This window comes from Neolamprologus brichardi, chromosome 2 (assembly GCF_056152115.1).
Source record: "Neolamprologus brichardi isolate AB-2024 chromosome 2, ASM5615211v1, whole genome shotgun sequence".
Taxonomy (NCBI): Eukaryota; Metazoa; Chordata; class Actinopteri; order Cichliformes; family Cichlidae; genus Neolamprologus; species Neolamprologus brichardi.
The window spans coordinates 2880784-2907761 of record NC_142105.1 but is presented as its reverse complement, the minus strand read 5'-3'; the positions used below and the strand labels follow the sequence as shown (position 1 = coordinate 2907761).

Below are 26978 nucleotides of genomic sequence, written 5' to 3'. Positions count from 1 at the left end.
CATCAGCTAATACACTATGTGGCAACTAATGTATTATTGTATGTTTAAACCTGATGTATTTATTTGTGATGACTATACATAAAATATGAATAATGATTTGGCTTACTTTTAGTAACTCACGAGAATTCAATTTGGCAAAATAAACCCATCTTCACTTTGGACTGATATGTTTATTGGCATGCACGCACTCTGCACACTGAGTCTGGGTAATTTGAGAAGAGAACCATTTAGATGATGAATATGTGAAAGTAAGTCCACTATGTCATCAGACATGAAATTTGGTTTAGAACAACTACATATTTAGTGTGTTTTAAACTCATGTCCCATTTTCTTCACTCTTTCTTATTTTGCTTTGTGGCTGCTGTAAAAGATACAAAGAAATCTGCATAGAAAATTCTAAAATGCTATTTTGTTGTGTGAGCTCTTTGTGTCTTTAACTATTTCTGTCAGGTGTTCAAAAAAAACCTATGTGGCACCTGTTTGAACCTGTTTGCTTTGTGATTACAGTTTTTTTTTTCTATCAGCCTCCATTAACCTCACTAACCTTAGCCCCAAGCCTAACTGATCTCCTGCCTTTTGCCCCCGTATCAGGGGGCGTTGGGGCTTAAGAGGTTAAATATATTTTATGCCTGTTCAGGAGGATTATGCATTGGTTTTAATAAAACTTTTTAATAATAACTGAAGTATGCTTGGGTTCTCAGATTTCCACCACAGACTGTAAATAATTTGTATATATGAGGTGTAACTTTACATTAATAAATACAATGTCCACGGTTTTCTTGTTGAAAACTATTGCTAGTGTGATGCTGGTCTGTTATTGTATAACACAAGTGCTCTGAAAATGGATTTAATTAAATACATGCAACATCAAATGAAAATAAATCACATAATTCAGTTTTAACTTTGGTAGAACCACATTAAAATAACAAGAGTCCTTTTTATGTATTTTGTTATTATTGGACCATTACTTATCTAAATATTCCCTTGAAAATCACACACAATTTTCTTTCTTTTTTCAGGTGAGTTCACCTTTTTAAAAGCACAGCAGAAAACAACTTATCTTATTTGTTTAATTCAGGTACACTTTGGAACTGAGCCTGACTTGATTGACTGGTCTGACTAAAGCTAGCTAACTGACTTCAATCAACTGACAACAAATCAGAGGAAAGTTGAACTGCAGGACGGACTAAAGAAATGCTAAACTCTTAAACATCCCACATGCATTTCCATACATTATCGTTTGTGATCTTTACACTTGTTTGTGAAGCTCTGTGAAATACTCACTATTGTTTTGTGATTACGTTATTCTTGTTATATTTTAAATGAAGACGTTTCACTATATTTAAGTTAAAGTCCTCTGTGACTGCAACTGCTCAGTCTGTCTCTTTCTGTCCTAAACTGTGGCTCAGGGGGTTGGGAAGCGTATCTGTAACCGGAAGGTCGCCGGTCCGATCCCGGGCTCTCTGTCCTGGTCGTTGTGTCCTTGGGCAAGACACTTCACCTACCGCCTACTGGTGTTGGCCAGAGGGGCCGATGGCGCGATATGGCAGCCTCGCTTCTGTCAGTCTGCCCCAGGGCAGCTGTGGCTACAACCGTAGCTGCTTCCACCAGTGTGTGAATGTGAGAGTGAATGAATAGTGGCATTGTAAAGCGCTTTGGGTGCCTTGAAAAGCGCTATATAAATCCAATCCATTATTATTATTATTAAACCCTTTACAAATTCAGTGTCAGGAATCCTGATACAGGACCCAAACTCAAGACCTTTGAATGCCACCAGTGCGCTTATTTACAGTGGGGTGAATAACAAAGTGCAGAATATTTTTGGTGCGCTCCAGGTGAATGTGTTTGCATAATACAGAATCTTTCTGTGTCACTTTGTGCTTTGTCTGTTTCTTTTTTCTGTTGTGACAACAGCTGACTGTTAGTGCTGACCTTTCTGTTTCATTTTTAAAGACTTTGTAAATGAGGTCACACTAAATCCTGAATTAACCACAAACTGCATAAATGAACTATGAAGTGAGGATTCATAAAAACTAGTAACATGCTTACTCACAAATAGCTTGCTGTATCTGAATAAGTTAACCATTTACTCAGATTTTCTAAACAAGAGCATGAACCATTAAAAGCCTTCATCAAGTACAAACTTGATGGAATCGGTTAAAGTAAATTTCATTGATTCCATTTTAAGTAAAATATTCAAATTAAAAAGAAAAGAATGAAACTACACAGTTTTTCCATTATCAGTAGTGATGTGCGATACCACTGATTTCCTTTCCGATCCGATACCAAGTAATATTCAGGGTGGTATCGATGATACTGATCTGATACTTTGTACAAAAACTTATTTTATTTATTGTATCTCATATTATAGCGTCATAATGATTACAGGACATTAGATTACTTGTTCTTATCACTTAATAATGCAGAATTCATCATATAGAAATAAAAAATCTGAAGTTGTTATTTGAACTATTTGCTATTTGAACACCTTGCCAGCCTGCAGCACTAAAGGACTCAGTGAGAGACGTCTGTCTTGCCCTAGCAGCATCTGTCCCTGTCCTCCTCTTCAGTTCGCCTCAACATATGCTCGTCATATTCTGTGATGTGATTTACTCTGAGGTGTTTGACAAGGTTAGTGATGGGGCCACAACCATACATGCCAACCCTCCTGATTTTTCCGGGAGAATCCCGAATTTCAGTGCCCTCCCGAAAATCTCCCGGAGCCACCATTCTCCGATTTTCCACCCGGACAACAAAATTGAAAAACCATATCGCAGAATTCAGCGCGGCCCAGCTAATTCCAGTTTCCAACAATGGCGGCAGCGACTTAATTTTAATATTACTCTTATTTCTCTTTCTGGGTTGAAAAAAGACTTTTAACATATTTTTCAGGTGAGAATGTAGCTGAGTAAACTTCAAATATCTGAGCCGACACATCATTTTCAAACCCCCACGGTCTTTCACTACTCGGGTTAAACATGATATATAAGTCACTTTGATAACTTAAAAATGTTATTGTTCGGCTTTTTCAGTGTTTTATTTGTTCGTGAGTAAATCGGTTTGGCTGAGATTAAAATTATTAGATTAGATTAAGTTAAATTTAACTTTATTAATCCCTCGGGAGGGTTCCTCCGGGGTTTTCACACAGCTGAATAAATGTCAAACAGAAAACTGATTAAACAGAAGAGTTTACGTCAGCGCCCGGTTATATTTTAGATAGCAAGGAGCAGACGGCAGTTTCACTCCACCGAGGGAGCTTGTGATGTACTACTGTACTTCTTTAGACCACAAAGGCCGGGTCCTCAGGTGGAAGCAGCCGCTGAATTTGGACACCCCCGCTGTATTTTATCCGATAAATCAACACTGTAAAATGTATTTATCACCCCCACCCCAACAGCCCTTTTGAATGTCTCCCTAATTCTGAGGTCTCAAGGTTGGCAAGTATGGCCACAACACCTCCCTTTTTTGCCACATGTATCGCAAACCACATCTCAGCTGTTTGTGGAGGTAAAATACGTCCGCACAATTACGCTCAGCCATTGTTGTGCGTGCACACGCCAAGGGGCTGCGAGACATTTATACAGCCGTATTTCGCACATGACTATGAAAGGCGGAAGAGGAAGTAGTTCCTTTGAATGTAGACAATCCAAATGATATAGTTTCTTTCCTCTGTGTTCCTGTTAATGATAAACTACAAATTTACCCTAAATTACTAAAATATCGATATTGTAATGTGAGAATCGATTCTAGAACATAAATGATTGGTATCAGAGGAATCGATATTTCAGGATCGATCCGCACATCACTAATTATCAGCACTGTCGCATATTTTCAAATATGTTAAATCACTAAAGCATAATCCAAGTTTTTGTAACTTAGGTTTTGGGATAAGTACTGCATAATAAAATAATTTCATTTTGAGTCAGCTAGGTCCATCACAAAATAAGTTTTTTTAATCTACTCTTCCAGCACATAGTGTGTCTTTGAGAACAATTTTACGAAAGATCAGTCACCTCTTATTTACTTTGAACTTAATGTCTCACCAGTGGTGGTTAGCACCATTGCTCATAGTAAGAAATTCCTGGTTTGAATCTAGCCTGGGGACTTTTTGTGTGTAGAACTTGAATGTTCTCCTTGCATCGAATCAAGGAGAATGCAAGGTTCTCTCCAGGTACTTGGCTTCCTCCCACAGTCCAAAGACCTGCATGGGTTTAGACTAACTGATGGTTCCAAGTTGGTCATAGGTCTGAATGTGAACATGAATGGTTATCTGTATTGATATGTTAGCCCAACAACAGATTGGCAGCCTGTCTAGAACAGTGATTCTTAAGAGCCGCACCTTGAGGGCCGCAAACATTTTCTAGTTTTACACCAGTGGGCTGCGAGGCCCGCGGGACATCATAAGTTATTAATTGAAGACACCAGAGACTACTGTTATCCATGAAAATCTCAGATACAATACAGCTTCCCACCACTTGGTGGGATTTTTTAAATCAGTCTCAATAAGCAAGCAGAAGAAAACAATCTCCCCGCTGTTTGCAGTTAGCAAAATATATGCAAGTTCTTAAAATGGAAAAATGAAGATGAAAGTGACAATGCCCCCTCCCAAAAGGCAAAATCTTTGCACAAGTACAACCCTGACTTCCTGAAGTAAAGGTATCTGAATAAAGGAAACAAGGCGGAGCGCAGATCCCAATGTGTGGACTGTGGATGCTATCCAATGATACCGGAGGAATTGATTTTGTTCCATGAATTGTTAACCTGTTTGGCATTTTGTTTTATACACATAATAAATAAATGTCTATCACATTGCATCATGTTATTATCATTTTTATTTGACAAATAAAAATGATAATAACATTTAGCAGTTAGCTGTTAAAATGAAATAGATTTGATTTAGTTATTAAATACAAAGCAAACCAAAAGTCATGAGATGACTGGAAAGGCTGCTGCAAATAAGCTACTGACCATCCCAGCCTCAAACAACAGTGTGAGCCACCTTATGATGGCCTTAGACATACAGCATCAGCCTCTGGAAAGAATAAAAAGAATTTTTCTGTTTGCAACTAGACGAGTCCACTTATGTCACGAATGGTGCTGAAACGTTGAAACCAAGCACACCATTGTTTTTCATGTGACATTACCAATAAGTTTGATGTGTCACATGGCCCTCTTCCTATTGAAAAAACAAAAGTTTTATCCAAGATGGCCGACTTCTAAATGGCACCATGGTCACCACCCATCTTGAGGAGTTTGCCCCCTCACATATACTAATGTGCCACAAACAGGACTTTAATATCACCAACCATTCCCATTTTCATCCATCCATTCACTTCCACTCATCCTTTTCAGGGTCGCGGGGGGCGCTGGAGCCTATCCCAGCTGTCATAGGGCGAGAGGCGGGGTACACCCTGGACAGGTCGCCAGTCTGTCGCAGGGTGGGACAGACAGGGACAGACAACCATTCGCGCTCACATTCACTGGCAAATTCACACCTAGTGGCAATTTGGATTATCCAATTAACCTATCCCCTCAAGCTGCATGTCTTTGGACGGTGGGAGGAAGCCGGAGTACCCGGAGAGAACCCACGCAGACACGGGGAGAACATGCAAACTCCACACAGAAAGACCCCGGCCTGATGGTGGAATTGAACTCAGGACCTTCTTGCTGTGCGGCAACATTGCTAACCACCATGCCACCATGCTGCCTCCCATGTTTTTACGGTGTATCCATAGAAATGGCCCACCCTGTACTTTGCCTGTTATCCTGTGGAATATGTTTTTAAATTTGACAACTTTTCACAATCAAGCTCATTATCTTTGCATTCTTTGTCAGTACTTGTCTTTATGTGTATGTATGAAAGGTAAATTGCATAACGATATGCATGTGTGTGTGTGTGCAGATGAAGCAAATAAAGATTCACAATTACTATATCTTGATTAATATTTTACTTTGCATATACATGACAGTTATTTCTGCATGACCTAAGTGTGAAACTAATAAAACAGGGTAACCCTGTATCTGGAACAATAACTAACATCACGCACAGTCTTCACATTTTCCTGTTTTGATTTCCGTTTGAGAAAACTGTTGTCAACAAACGATGTGTTGTCTACAGTAAACAGCCCACTGTAAGAAAACCAATATGAGAGTCAAACATAAAATACCGTGAGTGTGTTGCTGGTGTTGTTTCATGTATTTGGGTATGGCATATTTCCATTGTGGTAGTGCAGTGAAACAACACCAGAGTGAGAAGCCAATAAGATTGCTCTAAAAATTGTTCCCTCCCATTTGATACGGTTAAATGTAGACAAATCCTTTCATAATGCAGCTTCAAACGTCTGCTGTGTCAAGAGGAGAAAAACAAAATGCTGACAATTTTTTATATACTGCTCCTGATCAATATTGGGCGTAAGTACAGAATTCTTAATCACTGAATCACTGTGGTGTATTAATCTAAAAGATTATATGACTGTTGGTAACCATGATTTTGTTTGTCATTAATTTTTCAGGATGCTCAGATCATCAGATCTTTGACACCAAAAATGTTGCTGTTGGGCAAAATGTGACTCTGAATTGTTCCCGGGATCATCGTTGGCTTTCAACAAACTTATTTTGGATCAGACTTGTTTCTCAGAGCTTTCCTGAAGTTTTAGGATCAACAATATCTCATGATGCTCCGACTATTAAAAAGATCCATAATATTACAACAAAACAAGAGCCTGAAACTTTTGTTCTACATATCAACGGAGCACAGTTAAGCGATACAGCTGTTTATTACTGCATCAAAGTAAGACAGCGAACCATGACATTTTTGAAAGGAACTTTTCTTCAAGTCAAAGGTAAGTGAAAGAGAAACAGCAACACTAATGAGTCAACCACAGCAAAATTATTTACCGTTTTTATATGTTTATTGGCAAAATTTTTAGTTGCTAAATATGCACTAATTTAATATATTTTAGTTGTTTTGATTTAATTGAAATTAATGAAACATTTATTTTTATTTCATAGGACCTGACCCGGGCATCACTGGTGTCACTCAAGACTCTTTGTCTAATCCAGTCCATCCAGGAGACCCAGTAACTCTGCAGTGTTCAGTCGTCTCTAATTCTGAGAACAGAGCATGTACAGAAGATCACAGTGTGTACTGGTACAGAGCCAAACCAGATGAGTCTCATCCAAGTTTAATTTATATTCAAGGAAACAATAGTTATTATTGTGAGTGGAGTCCTGAGGCTGCCTCCCAACAGAAATGTATCTACAGCTTCTCCAGGAACATCAGCTCGTCTGATACAGGAACTTATTACTGTGCTGTGGCCACATGTGGAGAGATACTGTTTGGAAATGGAACAAAACTCGATGTTGAAGGTAAGTGTTTTTCTGTAAATTATTGTTCAGTCAATATTAATACATTATTATTACACATCAATATTAGCTTAACAGTTCAATATTACTTCACATTAATTAAGAGCTTTATTTTTCAACATACTTTCAGTTGTCCGTCATTGGGATTTGCAGAAGACCAACACCGTTGTCTTTCTGCTATGTGTTGCTCTCAGCATAAGCCTGATTGTTATAGCCTTCCTCATTTATATCATCAAAGAAAAACACAAAACCTCTGGTAAGAAGAGTTATTTCAGTAAAGTAAAATATAGAGAAACATTTGCTGCTGGTCACTATTTACAGTTATTTCCTTTTGTTCATATTGTTTTAATCCAGATGCTGCTTCACTACAAACAAATACAGAAACAACTAGGACAGAACAACAAATTCAGCAAGTAAGAAATTTAGAAATAAACAGTGTGATAGAAACAAAACTATCAGCAATTTTTCTTGTTAGTCTACAGATGATAGTTGATAGATTGTTTTTCTTAATTTCTCAGAGACATGAGGACTCATTGACTTATGCTGCACCAACTTTTACCAAGAGAAACACTCGCAAAGCAGAGAGAAGGAATACGAGAGCAACAGAGGCAATTTGTATTTACTCTGATGTCAGAGCTTTTGAGTGTGGAAAAAGTGAAGCTTAAGCAAAGCTTGTATTTCATCTCCCTGGACCATCAGCTAATACACTATGTGGCAACTAATGTGTTATTGTATGTTTAAACCTGATGACTGCATATAAAATTTGAATAATGATTTGGCTTACCTTTAGTAACTCACAAGAATTCAATTTGGAAGAACAAAATCCAACTTCACTTTGGACTGATATGTTATATTGGCATACCCAGACTCTTAGTGTGTTTTAAATGCATGTCCCATTTCCTTCACTCTTTCTGTTTTGCTTTGTGTCCGCAGTAATAGAAATACAGAAACATCTAAAAACTACTTTGTTTTGTGAGTTCTTTGTATCTTTCAGCTATTTTTGTCAGGTGTTCTGAAAATAAGCAGAAAATAAACTTTTTATGAGGCTCTTGCAGAAGCTTTATTAAAACAATCAAATGATGTCTGAAGTATGTCTGGTTTCTCAGCTTTCCACCAAAGACTTCATCATATATGAGGTGTAACTCGGTTTCTATTTGTTGCAAACTGATGCTGGTTTGACTGTTGCTGTGCAACACAAGTGCTCTGAAAATGGAATCAATTAAATCCATCCAACATGAAATCAAAATAAAGGACAAATTCATGATTTATCTTTGAAATCAACACATTAAAATACCAACAGTCCTTTTCATTTAATTCTATCATGATTGAACCATTACTCCATATAAGAAGATAATCTAAATATTCTCAATCACACATGTTCAAGGACGTGTTAGACATGATAACATAATTTGCTGCTAAATATATAATGTTACGAGTGACAAATGAATGACTAAGCAAGCAGAGCATCTCTAAACTGCTCTGCCTAAAGATCAATATTTCACGTTAAATTTGGGCACCATTTGTTGAACAGCCATTGCAGAGCTTAGATACCTGACCTGTACTAAGCACAGGTATTCCTGATATAATATAATCCATCAGTGGATTATCTCTTGAGGTATTTCTGTAGAAGGAGATTTCAACCAATTCTGTAGTAAGATTCTCTGCATTTGATTTAATCTGTTGTATAAAAATCGTTGTCTTTTTGGTGGCATGTCATGCCTGGCACCTTGTGCAGTAAGTGCTGAATGAACTTTTAAGGTATCACCAACTAAATTTTGTTTTCAGGTACAGCAATCTTATCAAACTATTGCAGCTCAGATTGTGTTATAGGTACAGACAGATACAATTTTTGAGACATACTAAACTTTTTAGGATGTCAGACATACTCAGCTGTCTGAAAGACTTGAATCTGTGGCTCAGACCTTGCTTGTGGATTTTTATAACAGGGAGGTGTTGAGGAAGGCGACCTCTGTCTTGTTATGTTTAGACCATCCTCTCCACAGCTTCCCTCGAGTTGCTGGTATAAAGTACCTGCAGTGAAGACCAAGAGACAGTCCTTTATACATGCTTAACAATATTAAACCATAAGGGTTGTTGCCATCATTGAACTTTGTTGATGCTACTGATAAAACTTCTGTTTTTTTGTTTTGTTTTTTACAATGTATGTGTTGTTTGATGAGTGGACATGCTGCAAATCAGTTTTCCATTGGGGAAAATATAATTACCATTATTATCAAATATTTTATTACACACATAAGTTGCAACGACAGTATCTTATAATATTGTTCTTACAGTAGGTTCAAGTAACTCTTGTATTAAGAAGAATCAAAGTTGCCCATCTTTCTCGTCTTACAGTACTGATGTCTTTCCACAGAATGTAAGGTTTAGCTACAAGGTGTTTACGGTTAGCAAAGCACAAACTAATTAAAATGTAAATGACCCCCCATCCCACATTTAACACACAAACAAATAATATTTAGTTCAAGCAAACTTTTCTGTAGCCTCTAACCCTTTCTAGTCATGGCACTTTGTAACTGCAGTTCTTTGTATCTGTAATCTTATAATCTTGCAAAAACATAGAAAGCATTGTACCAGTTAGTAAGTCTTAGCCTAACCAGAAACAACCTGATATTTCCTTTTGCACACAGGTACATATTTTCAATTAAATATAGTAATTCATGCCAATACCATAAACACATAAAAAATACTCTTATCTTTTTGTGTCTTTGGGTTTGGGATATGCACTGTACATCACTGCAAAATAAAGGAGTTTGTTTATGAGTCAGCTAGGACCATAATATTAGTATTTCCATCTGCCCTGCTGGTACACTGCTGTTTTACTGCTTTCAAAGAAGATATGTTATAGGTGTGAGTGTCTTTGTGGTAGTAAACAGTAAAAAGAATATAATGAACCCATGTGCACCAATGTGCATTTGTATTTGAAAAGCTTCATAACATTTCCTGACTTGGAGTGAGACCTCAAACCCCTGTGTTTGGTGCAAACCTGACACAAAGATCTGAGCTGGTCTAAAGACTGAAAGAGTGAGAATGACAAAAGGAAAGTAATTTTTGAATAGGACACTTAATTTAACTCTCCCATGATCACGCTCATGATCTTTGCATTGTTTGTTAGCTGAGATTATAAACATTTGGCTGTGTGCACACTCATAAGTGTCTCTCATGTTCAATCCCTTGAAATCTACACTGAAAAAAAGGGATTGGCCAACTCTTGGATTTACGTAAGCATCTTGCGTGTATTTAACATAAGTTAAGTGTAACTATATAGTGTAGAAACTACATGATATGCAGAGAGGCTAGATTAAATTGTTCATATCATGTTTGAGTGAAGTAAGTCAATAACTTACTGCGACACCGCACGGGATTTCAGTCTCGCACGCTTTGGATCGTGGTTTCAGGAAGGCATCCATCTCAGTCAAATCGAGCAGCCGCCTCTAAGTAAATTGGGTGGTTGTTGCATTAAAAAAGTCTAACTTGTAATTTAAACACAATAATTTCATGTTTCTATGAATGTAATTAAATCATGAAGAATCTGTACGAAATTCAACAACTTAATTTGTTCTTGTTGAGATGACCTGATACAATCTAGTAAGAGTGGTTAGTTGCTGAACTCATGAAATTCACAAGATCGCACGAGATGTCAAACTGCAGGAAAATCACTGTAGTTATAAGAGGCAGACAACTACACACACGCCACATGTATGCTATTGCTATTTATTGTGGTTTAACCTGTCAAGGACAAAAACGTACAAAAGAATTCTGCATCAAGCCTTGAAATCATAGGTTTCCTGCTTTTGTTAAATCTGGATTGGTAGCATGGTGGTTAGTGCTGTTGCTTCACGTTAAGAAGGTCCTGGGTTCAAATCCACAATCTGGCTAGTTTGCACTGGGTTCTCTCTGGGTATTCTGGTTTCTTCCCACAGTTAAAAGTCAAGCAGTTGTTAGAGTTAGGTTAATTGGTGATTCTAAATTACCCGTGAATGTAAGTGCAAATGGTGGTTTGTGATAGACTTGTGAGTTGTCCTGCCTTGTAACCTATCACTTCAGGGTTATTTCCCAGCCCCCCTGCAACAGAATAAGGTTAGGAGGATGGTAGCTATTGTAGATCCATTCAATCTTTATGGTAACCAGACTCTAGACTTTGTTGAACATTATGTAATATGAAGACAACATGTAGTATTTAAGTGACCAAGTAGTACTGGAGTAAAAGTTATTTAATAGTGTTGAAATAAAATGACAAAATTGTGAAGGATTAAAATATTCCAAGAGCTCAACATACTTCATCTAAACATGTTTCAATCGTGTTTTATGAACACAAAATGCACATGTTTATTACATATGAAAAAGTTGTGTTGATTTAACTCAATTGTTTAAGTTTCTGCCAAAGCAAAACATTTGTGTGCAACCAATGTCCACTATTGAATCAAGTAAATCCAACATGGCCTTTTTTTCAGTGTAATTTTACTAGTAAAGTATATTAAGGTATAGGAACAAGACTGTATTCATAAACTCATTGTGAGATTTTATTACCCATGTGTAACTGACATCCAGTTGCATCCTAATCACATGTGTTCTTATTTACTTTAAGTTACTTAACTTTTAAAATGTGCTTTTTGAATCAGAAACTAACTCTAGTCCTTAAGGGGGAAGTCCTCCTTCACTGGCTGTTGTCACCTCACTCACCGCATTCACTGTTTTAAAATAGATTGCTTAGAGAATGGACGGGTTGTTCCAGACCGTGAATCGCACCTAAATTCATTCTGGGTGCTAGATCAACGGAAGTTAAATGGTGTCCAGTCAAAGTTTTCCACTGTTTTATTAATTTTATGAAAGTAATTGCTGGGTCTGCATTTCAACAGGCCCGCTAGTTCAGACTTGAAGAAAGCAAGATAGAGCAGCAATCGATCGGTGTTACTTGCTAGCAAGGGAAGATCAGAGCAGCCTTTCTCCCCTCGATCTCAGACCACTCCAAAGAACATCACCCAACTGCAGCCTTTTATTGTGCGACACACAGTTTACACCAACAACCATTGTAAAACCCCCCTATGGTGACAAAAGGTTAAAACACTGTGAGTGTGTATGTGTGTATGTGCACGTGAGTGAGTGTGTATGAATGGGGGTGAGTTTGTGTGACTTCCTGCTGAGGATGCCTACAGTTACACTATAGCTGCCCTCACCATTCAACAGGCTGGGGAACAAAAACAGAAGAATGTCTTTGATCATACAGTTTAAGGCAAGACTTACAAATTTAAGTACAATGATGACAACATTTAACAATTTCAACCTAACAGTAATCATGATAAAGAGAAGATGACTGTTATATAGATGCAGCAAAGAGAATCTGATGCCTAAAATGTCCAGTAAATATATTGTTTTCTAAAAGCTGGCTGCCACTTTTTATGTGTTTGTGTATGAAAGTTAAATTGTGTGAATATAGGGCTTAAGGTCCAGTGTGTGTTATCTGAGGGCATCAGGGCAACCTGTTCTCACTAATACTTTCATGAAAATTAAAGCAAAGAAAGTGAACAAATTGCTTTAGGGTTTGGGTTGGAGGTGCAAGTTTCACAATCAAGAGACACTAGATCATGTTCTGTTTGGGAATGGGCAGTTTATTTTATTTTATTAGCAACAATAATAGTTAAGTGGAGTTGGTTTGGGTTAATGTATGAATATGAATACCGCCCACTTTCACTCTGTCAATTTAGCAGTAATTGGCTCTTCGCTTTTTGGCTAGCTGCACGCAAACGGGAAAATCCAGGCGTTAGTCATAATGTTTGAGTTTGAAAAGCATTTTATAAAATAAGAAAAATATGAAGAAGAGCCTGTTTGGTTCACCAGACCAACAAGCTGGAGTCCACATTGCAGCTTTTCCTCACCAGGTCGGGTATACTGTGTGCAATCAGTGCTATTTTATGCACTAAAATATTCTCTCTTTTCCCAACATACCAAACAATAACCTGTATAACAGGTTACTACACGAGTTTCACACCTAAACCATAACTGTTTCTTACAAGACACGAGTGGAAATCCTAACATCCATCAGCATATTGAAAAAAAACAAAAAAACAAAAAAAGAAACCAAAAAACCCTCCAATTACAGTCTTCTTCAGATCAAGCAATGAGATGTAGTACAAAGCTGTGAAGTACAGACTGAGGAAAGCTATTACAGCAGCTAAGAGGCAGTAAAGAGAGAAGCTGGTTGGCTTCTATCCTTCTGCTGACCCCAGGCGGATGTGTCAAGGCATGCAGCACATCACGTAGTATAGGGCTACCACCAACACCATCAGCTCTGCAGGCGGTCTGCAGGGTGATCGCAACATGTTTTACACCCGCTTTGAGACCCCCTATACCCCCAGACCTCCCAGACCCTCCACACCTCCAATACCTTTCAGAACCCCCAGATCACGCGACCCTCTCCCCCGCCAGTGGGCTCATAGACCAAGTACACAAGGTCCTGAGGATGATCAACCCCCGCAAGGCAGCAGGACCAGACAACATCCCTGGACGGGCCCTTAGAGTATGTGCTAACGAGCTGGCTGATGTTCTCACATCCATCTTCAACCTTTCCCTCAGCCAGAGCATCGTTCCCACATGCTTCAAGACCACAGCCATCATCCCTCTCCCCAAGAAAAGCCCAGAGACCACAGACCAGTTGCACTCACACCAATCATTGCAAAGTGTTTTGACAGAGTAGTGCTGGCCTACATCAAGAGCAATATTCCACACGTTCTGGATCCTCTGCAGTGTTGCAGATGCTGCTGCCCTTCACTATTCTCTCTCCCACCTGGAAAATAATGACTCCTACTACATCGGGGTACTCTTTGTTAACTACAGTGAGGACCTCACCTGGACACTGAACACCACACAGCTGGTCAAGAAGGCTCAGCAGCGGCTATATATCCTGAGGAGGCTGAGGAAACTTGGTATGTCGGCCAAGATCCTCAACAGCTTCTACAGCTGCCACGTGGAGAGCACATTGACCAGCTGCACCACTGCATGGTACGGCAGCACTACTGCTATGGATGGCAAACACCTGCAGAGAGTGATAACAGCTGCGGAGAAGATCATCAGGACTCCCCTGCCCACTATGCAGAGCATCTACCATCGCAGAGTCCAGAGGAGAGCTGCCTCCATCCTCAAAGACTCCACACACCCTCAACATGTACTGTTCACACTTCTACTCTCGAGACAAAGGTTTAGGAATGTGAAATCCAGAATGTCCCGACTCAACAACTCCTTCTTCCCCACTGCCATCAGACTCCTGAACAGCTGATCTACCGCAACTGCAATTTGCACATCAGGACACTTTGCACACTAAATTCATTTTGCACATTAAGCTCCTTTGTACATGCATCTACATCGATATCTGCATACGACATCACTTGTCTCAATCACTTGTTTTTTTTTAACTTATTTATTTATCTTTCATTATTTTTGTCCTTATTTTTTTATGTTTATTCATCTTAATATTTTGTCTTATTTTTATCCTTATTTATCTTGTTCCTTTAACCCTTACCTAACTTGGCATTCGTGTATGGACAGCAAAGGAAGAATTTCATTGCACAGAGAAAAATGCTCTTTCTTCTGTGAACATGACAATAAACACTTTGAATCTTTGAATCTTGAATCTTGAACAATGGGAAGAAAAACACACCTGGGTTCAGCCTGTCAGCAATGAATAAAAACTTTGGAAAATGTAACTGGGTGGTTGAAGCCCCTATTTACAGTATTTTATTTCACTAGTTTTTTCTTATTTTTCAGAGATAACGCCCATGTGATTCCTGTTATCATTTACTGTATTTTTCTTTATTGTTTTAAATGAAATATTGATTAAACTGAATGCCAACATTTTACTGCATTTTTATTAGAAGAGTATGCACACATATTTGCATAGTGCAGTATACATAATTATGCACATAGTGCATATTTGCAGTTTGCCCAGCTTGTTGTACATCGTGCTTCTGGCACACCAGAGTGTCCCTTAATTGATAGCTCAAAAATTGGCAACGCTAGTTGCCAAATGATGTCATTTGATGGTCAACTGGTTCCAGGAAAATGTTTTGGAAAAGGAAATACAATGTTACAATTCAAATGTAACAATGACATTTGATTTGTAACATTGTAACATTGTAACAATGACAATTTTTTTCTCTTCTGAGAGAAGGCTACTGCTGGTTTTGTTCTTCTGATTTGACAAAAGAGTACACACAGTCTGCGCAGTCACTCTTCTTCTTTTTTCCTTCTCTCATCTTCCTTGTAGAGAAATCCAACGCTTTAGCTACAATAAAGAAAATAAAGATTTTCTATATTGTAGCTATATTATCAACTCAGCAGTCAGAAATACAGCATATATACAGACTAGATGATCACATAAGGCAGAAGGCGACTGAAGACCTGCTCTGGCAACATTAAAGCAGAGAACAGCACATTAACAGAAGCTCGAATTTTGCTAGATTTGGAGAGAGCTCAATCTTTCGTCAAGCTTTATATGTTAGAATGAGCTTTGTGTGCTCTTGTCAAATATCACGTGTCTTTTATAGAAACTTTTCTTCTGGGCTGCTGTTCTGTGTAATATTTGTGATATTTACCAAATCCTTTGTCGGATTTGCAACTGACTTGTTATGTCCCAGACGATGAGAAACACTTGTTGCTCCTGTTAATAAAATCAAAGGCTGCATATCAGTATGTAATAGTTTTCATTCTCTAAGATAAAAAATGAACAAATATTTTTTTTAATATTTTTTTTTACCCTGGTGTATAATGTATGCAGATGTTATACTGAGGAGAACTGTGAAAGAGTTTTGCTCAAGGGCATCTGGATTAATGAGCCTGCGGTTGTAACTTAGCCAAGGACATCTTAGTGGGCAGTAAATCTCTAAACTTTTAACAACATTCATGAAATACTGGAGCCTAATAATTGATTTTGAGAATTCGTTTTACTATTAAAAAACAGAATTTAAATAAAAAAATATTACTGCAGTAGAATCATATTAATATCATATTCTAGATATATATGCAAATAATATAAATGTCAATCTATAATCAACCTTTGAAATGACAACAAGTCATGCAGGAAATGAGGACGATGATTACAGTCACACAGCAGACCAACAGTCCTCCAAGAGTCAGAATAACTGGGTCCACTTCTGTTCCTGGAAGAAGAGAAATGTTTACTACGCTCAAACAAATTTTATATTTTAGCAAAAGATATTCTTGGAAGTATTTTGGCAGTTTTCGGCAAACAGTTAACAGCAACATAATTGACTGGTAATGCTAAATTGCTTAACTTTTTGTCTCCTTCCTCAGAATCTTCCCTTTGTAGACAGACAAACACATTTTTTGGCAGAAAGCTGAGTATGATAATATTTGATGAATTTCTGTATGTTTGCTTAAGGTGACAGTTTAGGTCTTCTTCCAGAGCCTGACAGTGTGGTGACAAAGAAGAATAACATTTCATTAAGCTTCTGCAATGGCCCCCCAAAAGCTCTGACCTCAATCCTACTGAGAATTTGCAGACTGTTCTTAAAAGCCAGGCATGAAACCGACCAATTTTACTAATAAAAGTGGTCAAATATCCACCGTAATTCTGCCGTAATGCATCCTGGTAGCTGCCAAAAGTGTCTGGTCAAGTTTTTAAGAAACATTTAACCAAATATTAATGAGGGTACATGTATACTTTATGCCTGTATATATACTTTTGATTCTGTGAGGATTAGAGGAAATTAAGCTTGAGCATCTTAGTAAAGATTCATGGTGGAGTCATTTCACCCATGAAAAAGAACCGTTCACAGAATTCATTCCCAAATTACCATCATTCATGCTCATCATGCATGTATGTAACCTTTTGACCACAGCTATAGATATGATAAAGAGAGTCTGCTGAATTTCAAAGTGACATGAAATATTATTTAAGTGTCTCTGAACATAGCGTCATAGTGTCAGACAGGAAGTTGGGAATAATTTTCAAATTGCTGATCTACTGGGATTTTCATCACGTAGCCATCTAGGGTTTATCGAGAATGAAAAGTGAATCTAGAAGAAGAAAAAATCCAGTTAGCAGCAGTTCTTCAGGTGAAGATTCCTTGTTGATATGAATGACCGCACTCCTCAATAACTCAAATTATATCCAAGGTATGCAGAATAGCATCTCTGAATGCAACATGTTGAACATTATAGCAGATGGGCTACAGCAGCAGAAGACCACTCTGTCAGCTAAAAACAGGAATCTGAGGCTACAGCTTGCATGGGCTTGGACAAAAGAAGAGTGGAAAGCTCTAGCCTGGTGTAATAACAGTTAATTTCCACTGAGTCATCTGGATGATAAGGTCCAAATTTGACATAACCAACATGGATACTTTAGATCAATGGTTCAGGCCGCTGGTGATGTAATGATGTGGGTAATACTTGTTATTTGAACATTTCAACTACTGTAACAAATAAACAGTAATACAACCTTATTTTACCTTTTACATTTTTCTCAGTACAGATGTGAAATACATCAAACGTAAAAATGTTCTACACAATGAAATACATTTTGCTTTTCACAATGTCACCACATTTTGTTTTAAGTAATGTAGCCGTTTCAAAAATATATATGAAATTATGATTTCAATACAACCTTTAGAGTTGGCTTGTGCTGACTTCTACAGATAACCCAACAAATACCAAACGGCCAATCAAGTTCAGGCTACCTGTTTTTATATGTGTAAAAGAGTTCAGGATATTAGAGACTGGACATACTTACTTGTGTCCACTTTAGATCCTTCACCAAACAGAATCACTCCACATGTGACGACAGCACAGTAGTAAGTCCCAGTATCAGAGAGGTTCTGTATTGTGTTGGACAGATGATAGATGCAGCGTCTCTCTGTATCATCCATGCTGTTTCTATGAGTGACATTTCTATAAATGATACTTGGATGGTTTTCTCCTGATCCACTTTTGAACCAGTGCACACTGCGATCACTGGGACACTGAGCACTGCTTTCTTTGTTCTTGGTGAGAAATGAACACTGGAGGGTGACTGTGTTTCCCAGTTGGACCGATGATGACTTTGGAGTTTGTGTCACATAAACAGATGTCTGGTGTTTATAATCTGTGTGATGTATTAAAAGTAGAGTTTGAACAGAAATGATGGAAAGATGGAAAAGATTTGTAATTATTGACAGAAAAAAACAACACCAATATACACCAATCATAATGTAGCATATTTTACCATTTACAGCCAAGAAGAAACCTCTAACAAAATGTTGTAAAAACTCGGTTCCAGTTTGACAAAAGTATGTTGCTTCATCCTCTTTGTTTATGTGATCGATCATAAGAAAACACTGATCATTTGATTTATGGACATGGAAACGTGTATGATTAAATGGACTGATGAGCTCTATCTTCTTATAAACTACTGTAGCTACTGTTTGGACCATTTTCCCAAGAGACGGCTTATACCAGTGGAAGAATCTGTCTGTCTTCTCAGAGAACGGACAGTGAAAAGTGGCATTGCCACCAAGTTCAAGTGTAGTCAAAGAGGAACCTCTGCAGTATGAAGCAAGGCTAAAGAAAAGAAACAGTAATTGTCATAACACAACAGGAGAAAATCACTGAAACATATACATATTTGCCTCTCTATACCGTGTTTCAGAGGTCATCTAATATGACCTTTAACTCATAATGGTGCAACAATAGTATGTCACAGTACTATACGTACATCTGAGTAGTTGTCATAGTAAGTATATAGGTAGGTAAGATGCACTTACATGTTGTACTAAGAAGAATCAAAGCAGACAGCAGACCTGTCTCACAGTAACACAGTACTGTACTCTTTCCACCAAATGGAAGATTTAGTCAGAAGGTGTTTAAGGTTTGCAAAGCACAAATCAAAGTGATTGGCTGAAATGCAAATTACCCCCCCCCCCCCCCCCCCCCCACCTTTGCGAGATCTCGCAAAAGTTGAGTTCCAACAATGGCGGCAGCTACTTAGTTGTAATATTACTCTTTCTGGGTCACAAAATACACTTTTAAGATCTTTTGAGGTGTGAATGTAGTTGTGTAAACGTCAGATACCTGCTCGGTTTACAAGACATCACATATTTGCAAAAGAGCTCCGACGTTTTCGGAGATCTGACACCCACTAGCTCGAAGCTAACGGGAGGTCGAGACCTACTACAGCCGGGAGGAACACCGCTTTCCCGGCACATCGTGCCTCGACCTCCCGGTCGGCTTCGAGCTGGTGGCCTCCGAAGAATGCGGCTAAAACTTTTGCGAGATCTCGCAAACCTTTTGCGAGATCCCGAGTTTGTTTTGCGAGATCTCGCAAAAGTCCGTCTTAATTTTTTTTTTCTCCCATGTCCCCTGCGGGGCTCCGTAAGATTCCAACTAAATCAGTGCAAATAATTAAATAAAACCAATAGCTGGTGTTTTGCGCCTCTAGTGTTCTTACCAACTCCTTCCTGTACCTCACTCATGTGGCTCTTAATCTTAGAGGTTATGATGCAGCTTACATGTGATTGGTACTGAGGCAGATTATCGACCAGTAGACCAATAGTTATTGACCGGTCTTGCCTTCAGTTTGCTATTCCACTGGTGTTTTGTCTCTTAGCAGCTGGTTCATTTGTGCCTCTAGATGCTCATGGAGTGCAGTTAACTTCTTTAACCAGTAGGTGTGAATCATGTCAGGGCCACTTCATGCTTTGTACTCTGTCTAGGATGTTTTCCACTGTGATCCTGTATCCTGTTTGGGGAGGTGGCTCGGCTAGCAACTGAGCATTGTTGTTATGGGTTACATCTTTCTCCCATGTGCTCTTCCGGTATTGCACCGTCTCCAGTCTTGGTGGGGCTGTTCTCATATTGTTCTCCTGCCACTCAGAGTACACCTTGGATACCTTTCTGCAGCTCTGATAGTTGTCTAACATCCCCCCATGCTGCTTTGGTCTTGGCCTCTATATTGGCCATTTTAAATAAATAATATAAAAGATTCTAAACTTTGAAAATTGAAAGTGTAACTGTCACGGTCCTGGGGCAGTGACCCAGTGTTTTGAGTTTCTTGTGCCTCTGAGTTTTTTTGTATTATGTTCTTAGTTCTCTTTGTTGTCCCAGCTTATTCTTTAGTGTCTTAGTTTGGTTTTCTTGTATTCTGTTTAGTTCTCTGAGTATTTAGTAGCTGCCCTCTGTGTCTCTTTGTTGTTGGTGTTGTCTGTGTTTCTTAGTTGCTCTGTATCCCCAAGTCTAGTTTGCGTCTGTGCTAATTCCTGTTTTACTTTGAAGGTCTGTGTCTCATGTGAGTGTATCCTACTTTGCTTCCTTGTCTCTGAGTCAGTGTCGCATCGTCCCTCTTGCTGTGTGGCTCTCCCTGTGAGTTTTAGGTCATTGTTTCCCAGTTTAGCTTAGTTTACTTTGTATGCTCATTTTTCTGTGACCAGCAAATAAAGCTGTGATTTTGAGTTCATCCCCTGAGTCTGTGAGTCCTGCACTTTGAGTCCTCATCTCCTGCCTGCCACACAGCGTTTCATGAGTCAAAGTTTATCATCTCATCCACATCTGCCTCCTCAAACCTGCAACTGCTTATCCAGCATCCACAATATACTATATTATACTATTATACTTGAAATGTGCAATTCACTTGTATTTTTATTTTTATTTTTATTCCTATTTATTCTATTTATCCCCTTTGTATATTTTATCTATATATGTCTTTGTATTTATATATGTGTGTATATATATATATATATATATATATATATATATATATATATATATATATATATATATATATTCTTAACTCTGTAACTTCTGTCGGTGCTGTGCTTTTTGGAAAACAAATTTCCCAGAGGAACCTACCCGAGGGATTAATAAAGTTTTATCTACAATGCTCCGCCCTCAGACTGGTGAGCTGTCCCGTTCAGGCCTGAAACCCGTTTTACTGCCGTGTTCTGGATTTCACTCTTTATTTTCTCTGATTAGTTCTCCACAGTCTGGACTCTCTGCTCAGTTCAGACAGTTACATCATCAGTCTGGCAGTAATAATCTTTTATACAACCAACCCCTTGTATATTTATTTATCAATCACATAGCCAACTCGGCTTAGTTTTAGAGCAGTTTTCATGTCAAAATATGTGTAAACAACTGAGTTAATAAACTACTCAGTGTGCCGCAGTCATTTTTTTAAGTCTGTAATTTAAAATGTTTTGTTTTTTTCATTTGATGCAACTCAACTTTAAATGCTGTATTTGATGAATGAACCTATTTTGGGAAAAGTCATGACAAATGAGAGACTAAACAGAGTTACAGGATTTTTAAAAAGCATTGTTCTCCATTGCTTGAGTGAAATTCTGTGAAAGTCCAAGTCTGCTTCACTCACTTATTGCTTATGTTCTCAGGGTGTGTGTGCATGTGTGTGTGTGTGTGTGTGTGTGTGTGTGTGTGTGTTAGAGAGCAGTTCATGAGGTCAGTCACCCTAACCCGCTAGGCAAGTCTCACTTGGCAGCCTTAATAACCTAAGGCTGACCACATAGCTTTAACCATGTAGTTAGTGCATCGTCTTCTCACAGATCGAGTGATTGTGGAAATCTACAAAAAAGCAGATTTTTTAAATTTTATTTTACAACACCATCTTTCATGTTTGAAATATCTAAACATGGAAAAAATACCAAAAATGAAATAAAATATGTATGAATAGAATAGATGATATTTCGATTTATAAAATGAAAGGTGTGCACTGTCGATTCTTCATTTTTGAGTCAGAGAGAGAGAGACCAACTGAAAAAGAGTCGGTGGTTTTGACAGTGAGTTGAGCATCTATAGCTTTCACCACAACCTACAAAGTGCTATATATGGAAACATAAGTAAGAGAAGCACACTCGGACCTTTACTCTTACTTACTTTTAGTAGATAAATATGCATTTTTATATCACACACGTGCTTTGATTAAGCAAAATTATTATGGAACAAACTGTGTGAACTAACAGCACATTTTGAATTGTAAAACCACATGGAACATCTACACTAACAGACCGGCTGTGGTGAGCCATCTATCTGCTCTTTGGCCAACCACTAAAGCTGTTTACTCAGAACTAACTTTAACTCTACAGGCTTCAACAGGATATAAGTGTAAACGTGCAAGAAGGGAGGAGTTTAAAAAAAAGCCGCAATGAGCTACTTTTGTATCAGACAAACTGGTTGGTCTATAAATCCTCGTATAGTTTTTAACTGTAATGTAATTTTATTTAAATAACATTATTATTAATTGATGCAATAATTAGCCTGTTACAATAAAATGTTAAAAGGTTGTCAGTCTATAAGTCGGAACATTAAACAAGTGAGAAACACATACTTTAAAGTACACTGACAGTTTAGCTTGTGCATTAGGAGTTTCAAATTGACTTGCTTTTATCTGTGGGAGGAGTTGCAAGCTCCACAAAATCACTCAGCGTGACCCTCATGCTACTAATATACTTAACCATAGATAAATACTTTAATACCGACCTATCAAAGAAAAACAATACCTACAGATAGATAGATAGATATTCTTTTCATTTCTTCACAGACCCCAAAAACTACCAGCAAAATACTGTATTTGGCACAAAGTGGCTCATTTTCACTGAATCTGCCATCTAATATTATGAATATGAGAATATTCATAGATTATGTAAGGATGATGTAGTGTGACTGGGTATCTGAGTGTCGACAGCTCTTTTGTAGGTTTTGGTTACTTTAAGGTATTTTCATGAACATTGTAACACAGAGGTCGTTTTTTCACTCGCCTTGATGAGAAGGTAAAGCAGCAGCCGAGGTTCCTGCAACTAAAATAGAAAGCGAGACAGGAAGATAAGCCCCCTGTGAATTCACACCTCGATTGAAAGCCCAACCTCAAAAACAATGCTTAACTTTCCGTGCATCGAGTTTGTGTGTACAAGCTGAAAAAGTTGACAACATCGCTGACCACACTTCTGTTAATCTTTCTCTTTTTTCCCTCTCTTTCTATCTGTGTATGTGTGTGTATGCGTGTGTAGGTGTGCGTGTGTGTATGCGTGTGTAGGTGTGCGTGTGTGTGCAGGCGTGTGCGTGTGTGTGTGTGCGTGTGTGTGTGTGTGTGCATATCAGAGAATCAGAATCAGAATCAGAATCAGACTTTATTTATCCCCACGGGGCAATTAACAAACAACCGAGCAGCATAATGTTGAAGATAAGGACAATAATAATATAGGAGTGAAATAATAAATATACAGTTTTAAAATTCCACAGTTTTAAAATTAAAGTGACTAAAAGTGAATAAAGTGTCAGTAGTATAAGAAGAGTGTAGTTTATGTTTATAGGGAAATGGTCTTATCGGCTGGAGTTCGGCTGGCTTTGGGGACTAAGGTGGCTCTCCTCCTCCTCCTGCAGGAAGTGCAGCGGAGGCGTCGCCCAGAGAGAGAGAGACTACTCAGTGTTTGACATTACTGCAAGTACAAATGGTTCTTTAGAAGAAATAAAGCTCCCGATGTGAAGTTACCTACAGATACTGATATAGCTGTAGATATACTGTAGGTCTGTTTTAATCTTTTCTTCTTCAGCTATTTTGTTGGTAGGCAGAGAGAGAGGGTCATCAGACAGAACACGGGACTGCCTTTTGCTGTTTTGCTATGATAAATACCAAGCCAATTTTAATCATGTTAGCTGGTGCATATGTTGACAACTATATATCAAAGAATATCCTATTAAATGCTTGGCATAGGCATAATATTTGTCATAGCCCTAGACTTACTGAGTCAAGATGCTCCCTTTCTTTTTCTGGTGGAATTTTCCAAAGTTAAGTGTCCTATAAGGACCTATAGGACACTAGACAATGTGTGCAGTAACATCAAGCATGTCTACATAGCAACACCCTTTCCTGACCTAGAACAATCTCTATGTTCCTCATCTCTGCCTACACTCCCCTCAGGAAACAGACCTCTCCAAGAACCCGGATCATTAAAACACGATGATGCTCTCCTCCAGCCACAGGACTGTTTTGGTCTGACAGACTGACCCATCTTCAAACAGCAGGACCTGGAGACCCTCACTCAGTTTGTCGTTTTCTACATTTGGTGCAGTGTAGAGAATGTGACAGTGACCAAAACCATCCAGGACGGAAGGGGAAATTGGCCACAATCAGCCGTTGACGAGGTGACGAGGTGGGTCCAGGGGGCGACCGCGTGGCAAGCGGTGGCTGTGCAGAAGATGTGGACAGAGTTGGGGCACATAGGCAGCTTGCCAGGTGGCTGGCGCGCAGGACCACGCACTGACCTCTGGCAGAACCGAGGCAGGTCCAGACGGCACGCCGGCCCCTGGCCGATGCCGCTGGACTAGACGGCACAGCGACCTCACTGTCCTCACCGTGCGCTGACCTGAGGCTCAAGCAGAGCAGGTTTCTTTGATGCTCAGGAACCAACCGAGCTGTCAGACTCATTATCAGCTGCATCCGGCGCTCGGACCAGTCATGCAGCTGTTCTGCCTGGCGGTGAAACACCGCCGCCTGCTCCCTCTGCATGGCCACGAGCTCGGCCACCATTCGGGCCTGCGCCTCTACTGGCTGGCTCGGACCTGACCACATATTTTGCTCTTTCAACACGTCTCTTTTCCAGTTGCTGTATCTTTCACTCGATTGCAGCTTTTCAGCTGCACCACACACACACACAACAACACCAACAACCTCGGGTCTTGGCACACTCTTTTATGCAGGGAAGGTGTGATGAGCTGATGGAGCACCAGTGTGTCTCAGCCTGCTGCTGTACCCAAGCCACACCCCGCCACACCACCAAACTGCACCACCTTCAGATCCCTCCCTGCCTGCTGCTCAGAAAAAAAAACCCTGAATGTCCTGAAAACAAAAGAACTCATAGCTTACTTCAAAAGACACAGAAAGGTCCACTCCTACAGGTGCCTGGGACCCACATCTCGGTCAGTCTCACCTGGACCCACAACACCAGCATCCTGGTCTTCTACTGCTCCTCACTAGAGAGCATGCTCTCCTATGGCCTGGGTATATAGTTCTACTGTTTGGTATTTATTCCTGCTGTCTTACAATTTATATTTTATTTCAGCAGGGTTCATTTGGAGCTCCCATAATTTCGTTGTACTGTTTTATTCTGTTTGTTCACTTCTGCTGTTGACTGATGGTTTTGAGTGACATTTCTCACAATGTGTTGCAGTGACATAGAATTTGATATACATGTTCTCATGGAAGAAACTTTGGAAATATATATAAGAATATGTTTTCTAATAGCTAATAAAGTTTTTTTAAGATTAAATAACATACCATAGTGGAGGTATGCAGAGATGACACGAGAGTTCCAGAGGCTCTTCTGGGAGTCAACCAGAAAACGTCTCCCCGAGCGTGAGTCCTCTATGAAGAGTAGCCTTTTCTAATCGCTAGCGGTCGTGGCCGCTACGGAGCGCTGGCGGGCTGGTTTCCCTGGGCCTTGAAACTGCAAAGGCGGCATGGCGCTGTCACGCTGATGGTAAAAACACAGCCCTTTTCCGTGGTGCCATGATCCCAGTCACCATCGATGAGTTGGAGGACCCTGGGAGAATCGGGCGGGGCGGGGGAGATGCCATTGGTGAGTCGGGAACTATCGCCTGGATGAAGCTCCTGGTAGCCGGGAGAATACGATCCGCTTCTTCTGCAAGTGAGTGGTAATCCTTCACGGCCAGCAGTGGGGAGTTGCCGTGGTCAGCCCTGTAAGGCTGACCACGGCAGCCTCGCTTCAGTCAGTCTGCCGCAGGCAGCTGTGGCTACAACTGTAGCTGCCTCCACCAGTGTGTGAATGAAGAGTGAATGAATAGTGGAATTGTAAAGCGCTTTGAGGGGTCCCGAAAAGCGCTATATAAATGCAATCCATTATTATTATTATTATGTATATCAGCTTGAAATGCTCCCAAAAATGGCTCCACAGCATGTAAAAATATAATATAAGCTCTGGCAGACTTGGTTCTCTGGTAGGTCTTAAAGGGTTAAAGATGTTTCCATTGTGCCTGTTTTTTCTTTTAAGCTTTTGCTACCAAATTCTTACTAGATCCCAACATACCATACTCCATCCTTCACTTATTTTGCTACTGTTAGTATTTGCGAAATGTTACAGCTTACTGATAAATACTGTTATCATTCAGATTTTAGGATTATCCAAAGTGGCTTTAACAAGCATGCAAAAATTTCTTGCAACATGCCAGCAAAGAATGTCTCGTTCACAGTGTCTCACTCTGTGCACGAGGCACACACATTTCCTCTTGTACATTTGGCTTGAAAAAGGTGTTAGTGTAAGTGTTCTATGTAATACAGAGAGAGGTGAAAATAGGAGCAAGCAGCAATGTTTGTTGCATGGCCATTTCTGCTGCACTAATGATGACTATTCCTTCCCAATCAAAACAACATTTCAAGTGCATTACACAGTGATAAATGACACAAAATGTCCTGAAAATCCAAAAGTCATTCACACAAAGACATTTTTTTAAAAACTGAAAGGCTAGTTGAGGGTGACTACACCCACCTAAATGCAAGGCACTCCAAGTTGTGTCACAGGAAGTGCACGTTTAATGTACTCAGCAGTCTGACCTATCGACCTACGTTGCTGATTATCGACAAG

At 39.2% G+C, this 26978-nt stretch overlaps 2 protein-coding genes across 2 annotated transcripts; one reads left to right on the top strand and one right to left on the bottom strand.

Moving 5' to 3' along the window:
- The first annotated feature begins 6368 nt into the window (after positions 1-6368).
- LOC148106050 (uncharacterized) lies at positions 6369-8030 on the top strand. The gene is made up of 6 exons (XM_087846113.1): positions 6369-6411; positions 6513-6842; positions 7012-7374; positions 7496-7621; positions 7720-7778; positions 7884-8030. The coding sequence occupies exons 1-6, from the start codon at positions 6369-6371 to the stop codon at positions 8028-8030; spliced, it is 1068 nt and encodes a 355-aa protein (XP_087702239.1).
- An 8395-nt stretch (positions 8031-16425) lies between these two features.
- On the bottom strand, positions 16426-24949 carry LOC102782087 (uncharacterized). The gene is made up of 4 exons (XM_087830223.1): positions 24477-24949; positions 18599-18933; positions 18128-18478; positions 16426-16535 (listed from the first exon to the last, which is right to left on the bottom strand). Exons 1-4 carry the CDS (start codon positions 24947-24949, stop codon positions 16426-16428), a joined length of 1269 nt encoding a protein of 422 aa, XP_087686349.1.
- Positions 24950-26978: the final 2029 nt, after the last annotated feature.